The 6244-nt window shown below is 44.9% G+C and overlaps 1 protein-coding gene across 1 annotated transcript in view; it reads right to left on the minus strand.

Moving 5' to 3' along the window:
• The window catches only part of T265_06015 (hypothetical protein), a gene marked incomplete at both ends in the record, with an annotated part of 18378 nt that overhangs the window by 8499 nt on the left and 3635 nt on the right, over positions 1-6244 (minus strand). The window contains 2 exons of the mRNA XM_009171174.1: positions 1853-2134; positions 5814-5957. Of these exons, the coding sequence (XP_009169438.1) occupies positions 1853-2134; positions 5814-5957 (426 nt within the window). The remainder of the gene's footprint in view (positions 1-1852; positions 2135-5813; positions 5958-6244) is intronic.

The following is a 6244-nucleotide window of genomic DNA, read 5'->3' on the forward strand; positions in this document are numbered from 1 at the left end:
TTCCCCCCCCCCCCCCACGGACAAAACTAGTCAGACTCGGTGTCAAACAGACCTAAAACGGTGAAGCAGTAGTTATGTTCTCATTTTTCAAATTGCGTTCGATGAAGTCTGATCATCGAAAATAGTGGCTCACGTAAGTGTAGTGCAGCTTAACTCATGGGTAGATACAATGGTTTAAATATTATCGATGCAGACATCAGTGAACCACACATCCTCAGAAAGGCTTCCAGATATCACTTACAGGTACATCAATTATTTGCTATCGGACTGGAGGAAAAACTACACCAACCCCAAGCTAAAGGCCTCCTGATTCGCACCATAAACCGTTCAGCTATGGTACCCTTTCGGTGCTTAACTGGCATGCAACCCTAAGGTTGCACGAGGGTTGGGATACTGCCAGGTTGCCCAAGCCTAGACAGGGAAAGTCGAGAGGTAGAGGTTGAGTTCGAACCACGGACCTTCCGGTCAGTAAATCGCGCTCTAACCACTTGGGCCATCTCGCCCCATAACTCCCGACTTCAAAAATAGCGATTATAAGGAGCTTTACAAAGCAGGTCTACTACTTTAGTTCTAACCTGAATATGGGATGGGGACAACTGAAGCTAAACACAAAGATGACAAGGCTCCGCATTTAAATCTGCCGAGTGGTTCATATGCGTCATTATTTCTTACGACCACATGCGAAGACGCAAGGCTCCATTCAGCCGACTCATCAGGATAGGGCCGTCGAAAGAGACTGCAAGTATGAGATTTCCAAAGAGGGACAGCTTGACGTACTAGATGACATTCTGTGACAGACAGTGAGGGCCTAGCTCTAATCTGCATGCCGTGACGCACTGTCTGCAGATTTGATCACATGTTTTTTCGCTCGTCTTTTGAGGCTGGTGATTGGAGGTGTTTGGAAAATGAACCGTGAACACATAATTCATTCATCACGTTCGTTGGAGTTGCATAACGAAAGATAGTACGTTCTTGCAGTATACTCTATATTTACGCATGAAAGCCCCTAACATGTCAGCTCAGTTACGCTGCCAAATATTCTGGCCCGGGATACGGTGCATCTGACAGATATGGCCATCAAGCAGCCAGCGGCGGTCGTGCATCATAGCTCTGTCTCTCTATGCTTTATCAGACAACTAGAGCAACGTCAACGAACTCATCGGATCGTCGCCACTAGTGTATAACTGTCATCCCCTTATTCTTCTCATTTCCAGTGGGTGAAACTAAAGTAGCTTGCACATGGTTGATAACTGCATGACTGAACGACTGATTGACTGTCTAAGTCTAGAATCTCCGACGCCAGTTGCGTGAGTGTCTGTTTGGAATCGATGTAACAGATGTTAGGCGGATGCAAAAGGGGCAACGTATCATTTGCTTTATTGCTGTGGAACTAATACTAATGAATATGGCTTGTGAACCAGCAGAGGATTCGTGAGGTGCCATTAAACGGAAAACAGATGACAACCTTGTAATCCGGATTTCTGGTCAATATTGCATTGAAATAGCTTCGACTTTGACTGAGCACATCGACAACACGAGCGTCCAGAAAACAGGAAAAAAACGGACATTTGTGGAATGTGGGAAAATAAAAGGCACCAAGCCCAGACAACTACCAGCTGATGGAAACAAATCACTTATCAATTGTAGGAAACTTTGAGTGCTGACCGAAAGTTACAACACTATCAGACACAAGACCGGATCAGTTTTGAAAAAAACTGCCTAGCTCGTGAGTGATTCAGTCTATCGAATGATTAGATTGCTTATAGGAAAGGGCATACAAGAGAGAAAAATGCAACTTATTACTTCTGTATGAAAGGATATTCCAATGCAGTCCATCACACACAACACCCACCTCTTGTCCGAGCACCGTGTCTGAAAGTTGCCGGAAGCAATGGGTCAGTTGTTTATGCCTCGTAAGATCCATCTTGTAAGCCCGCCACCTGAAAGGTAAGTAGAAGGACTCCAAACGGCCGATAGAAGCGGTGTAGCAGGGGCGCGTGAACTTTACAAACACCTCATCTTCCCCCCAAAGGAACCAATCGATAGCTGGAGTCAATTGCCTCTCAATAAGAGCAACCAACGATGCGAGTTCCACACTCTCTGAGTCGGAGATACCATATTCCAAGCCATAGTTCTGAGACACAAAGTAGACAAAAGAAAAGCAACATGAACACTTGTGCCTACGACGTACATAACTGTAACAGATAAACTCGTTGATAAATAAATTGGTGAATACGGAGGTATAAACAGCGCTCACCTTTTCTGCAAGTAGTTCCGAATTCAGAGCGGAACGGTGGGTTCTAACTCTTCAACCTTGGTCGGGTTAGCTTCATTGTATGAAACCCAGATCCGAGACGGTCAAAGACTGTCGGTCAATAACTGTCCATAAGATAATTTCGGCTCCTGAATGGATTAATACCCAACCCATGAACTGCTATTCGGACTCTTAGTGACGACTAGAAATTCACATCCAGTAACCTAATGCGACCTTTATGGCGCAAAGCACTGTGCTCCCTTTGTGGTAACCCTGCCCGAAAGGAATTCTCACAAAGACAATGCCCTGCTCCAAAGAATTCAGAAGAGCGCGCCTGGTCAGTCACTATTTACTACTTAATGCCTCAGGATAAATTGCCTCCCAAGGACAAATGCTCTGTTTCTCTATGATGTTTCTCTCTATGATGCATGAGGATTCCCATAGATTAGCAGTACTACAGTTCCAACTCATCCTGTGATCACTGTCACTACAATTCTTCCGAAATACGTAACCAAATCCCTCTACATTGACTGTGTGCGATGTACACTCACATTGCAGAGTACGGATAAACAGTGGAGTCTCTAGCAATATAGTCAAGGTGATACCACATCCTATACGTGGGGAAAGTTCTTAGACAAAACTTTGCAAAACAGGGCAATGATTGCAAAAATTGTGTTGCTAACGGAGGAACAAAGCCCCAAAATGCCAGTAGTACATGACCGCTGTTTATCTTTGCCTTAAAACGGACATTAGATTGAGGATCTCTAATCGATACCACATCATGTTTCTCATCTAATTAGAGACCGTTGTAGTCCAACAAGAATGCGGCCCCATCAATATCGATTGTGAGCGCTGAAGGTCACAGCTTGCAGTCGGAAGTCGGCTGGCAAAATTACCCTGTGCGAAAATCAATAGTCTTCAGGAAGGAATTAAGAGACTGCAGACAGTTCTCGGTCCTTCTGCGCAGATGAAACCTGCTGAGTATTGAGATCTGAAAAGGCAACGCCACCATCTTCAGGTGTAAAAAACCTGTGAGTGTTGTATGGTGGCTAGAGCTGAGTTTCTTTTGCCCATAATCTGGGGAGATACGGAATGAATGGCCGCGAATTGGCAGCGTTGGCTGAATCCAGGAGCGACAGTAGACTTTTCAAGGCATCATCGTCAACATTGTCAGCTGTAAGAACCGCGTGATTCGGAGGTGCACTACTTGGATATCTGCAGTCATTGTGGAGCAATTCATTCAGTCAAATTGGTGAATCTTGAACGTATTTGCACTGTCAAAAAGTGTGTCGGAAAAAGTTCACCTAAAAGAACACGTTCATTTGTTTCAAAAGCATTTACCATAGGGGTGTGCTGTTTCCCAGAAGTGCTTCGAAAAACAGCTCGGACTGCTCGTCCTAATAGAAAGATATTTGAAATGCACTGCCGGTAAGAATGCACTTTCGGTAAGAACAACAGTAGAATAACCAGAGTTAGATAATGGTTGTGTTTGGTGATGACTGTTGCAATTACGAGGATCATAGAGTCATCAAACCCGTGCACTGTAACACGTCAGGTCTATTGGAGAAATTCTGTTCTATTCCGTCACGCCAACTGACCAGCGCCAATCAGGTTTGCATTTATGTCCACAGAAAGTTTGTAAACTGATGTGTCAAAATACAAAAAGGCGCTACAGTACCTTGGAGGTTAGGGGTAAAAAAAAGTAGAATAATTCTGTTCACTTGAGCATTTGTCAAGACCATTAAACAGCTTCTGCGTCGTTTTCGCGGTTCTACGCATCGTCGTAGGCTGACCACCTCAGAGCATAGATGATAAAAAGGGCTCTACGACGCAGAATATCCCCTGTCATGCAAAACACATGTCTTGGACGTCGCAACTTTCAAATAAAAGCACTTGAAATATTGCAGGGGCTCCTTATTCCTAAAAGCATTTGACGTGGCGATCCCTATCCAGGCTTGGGCTTGCTTCCTTCGAGTGGCCTGGCAGTCAGGCACCAAAAAAGTGTTACAGCTGAACGATTTTCTTTTCATCTTTTTACTAGACCTCACCCAAGTACTGCCCAAGTACTATCTAAGACACCAAAGAAACAAACCAACGGTCTTCTTGAGCAATAGGAACTGGGAATGACCTGATACCTGAAGCCTACAAAGAACATTACATAAGCTCGTATTCTACCTCAGCACCTCATCAGACGCAGTCTTGGCAAGAAGCAACTGCAAACGAGCTAAAACAATTTGAGTTTCTCGGAAGATGCTTTGTGCAAGGCGAACCCTTCCGGCGTGTTGGGGGCAGATGAGGTCCATCTAAGGACACTACAGAAAACACTGCTCCACGTGCTGGTTCTTCAGCTGCCTGACGAAAACAAGCTTCCTTCTTCTTGGAAGGAAGCGACTGTCACGCCCTCCTTCAGATCTGGTGACCGGTCATCACCCGACAGCCATAGGCCTATTAGCTTCACTAGCATGCGTACAAGGTGATGAATGGACTTTAAGGTGGGCAACCTTAAAACAACCCAAAACCACCAAACAGATACCCCGTTTTCGTATTTATGGACAGCTTATTGCAAGCCAAAGATGAAGGACTCGTATTGGACGCCATATTTTTTCCATTTCCTAAAAATATTCGACCGAGTCCCGCAAGCCCCATTGCTCCACAAACTCGAGCCCTATGGGATTCGTGGAGGAATTCTACACTCGATTAAGGCTTTCCTTCCAAGCAGAACATTCCGAGTAAAAGCCACATCAATCTGCGCTTCCTTCCCGTCTCTATTGGAGTACCTCAAGGCTCCCTCTCGAGGTCACTCCTCTTTCTGATCTACGCGATCATGTCTGCTTTATGAGGACGACCTGAAATATTGATGTTCATAATCCAGGACACTTTAAACGGATGTGATCGCCGCAAAGCAGTGGCCACTGGACTGGCACTCTTCCCTGAATGACAAAAAGTGCACGAATATATCAGACGGAGGACATTCAGTGGATGCCTTCATCATACATGGTGAGAATGGATTAGAAGACATTACATAGCTAGATATAAAGAAGCATTTAGTTGGTAATGTGGTGAAGCATTTAGTATCTAGCCCCATCCAAACGAGTACTTTTCGCTCCACCATGAAGCTAAAAAGGCATTCAGACGATTCGGTGTACCTTGATTGCCAAATGCGTCTGAAGAACCTTAACCCTTTCCACTGTGAAATCGTTGCTTCATAAAGGATTGGATACTGGCCAGTGAGAACACTTATTACGAGTTGATTTTCATTTCGAGCAGTTGATACAGGGAATTACCTTCCATCCACGGTTGTTCGGGCTGCATCCAGGGCTTTCATGACAGTCGTTGCACTGACATGCTCACTGCACAGCATTGAGAGCTTAAACAGCGGTACTATATTCTTTTATGCCTTGTGCTCTTCGTAAGAGCGGGATCGGATGAACGACAAGAACAAATCGGGCCGCAAAGCTTCGATGCGGCCCTTAAACCTGTGTATTCACTCGTAGTGCCCAGGACCAAAAGGTGTTTACGGTCATTTACGAAAAATTTATGGCACCGTAGAGATACTCACCTGACTTCTGAGATAACTCAGTATCTTTGATATGCCTTGAGTTTCAATACCACCATGCCGCAGCAGTGGTAAGTTTGTAAATCGGCTGTCATTGTGAGAAGCGTCATTAAGTTTCATGGGACAGTTTCCGAGGTAGACGTATGCCTATTTATATGCGGTTCGTAAATCAAATCTTACAAGTACAACCAGAGAATCCGAGTCATGAGAAACGAGGCCATCTGCGCCGGGTGACACGCACAATTCCATGAGACGAAACGAGCATGAGGACCACGCCTCCCCTTAGCAGTGCATCTAGACAAATTTATTTGGGGCCAAGGTCAGGTCGATGTTGGTCAAGATCCATACGGGATTACAGGATAGACTCAAGGATAGGCAAATTTTGATAGGAAGAACTGTACTAGAGCTCTTAAAAGAATATTTCCGCACGGCAA

The sequence above is a fragment of the Opisthorchis viverrini genome (assembly GCF_000715545.1).
Source record: "Opisthorchis viverrini unplaced genomic scaffold opera_v5_121, whole genome shotgun sequence".
In the NCBI taxonomy this organism is placed as follows: domain Eukaryota; kingdom Metazoa; phylum Platyhelminthes; class Trematoda; order Opisthorchiida; family Opisthorchiidae; genus Opisthorchis; species Opisthorchis viverrini.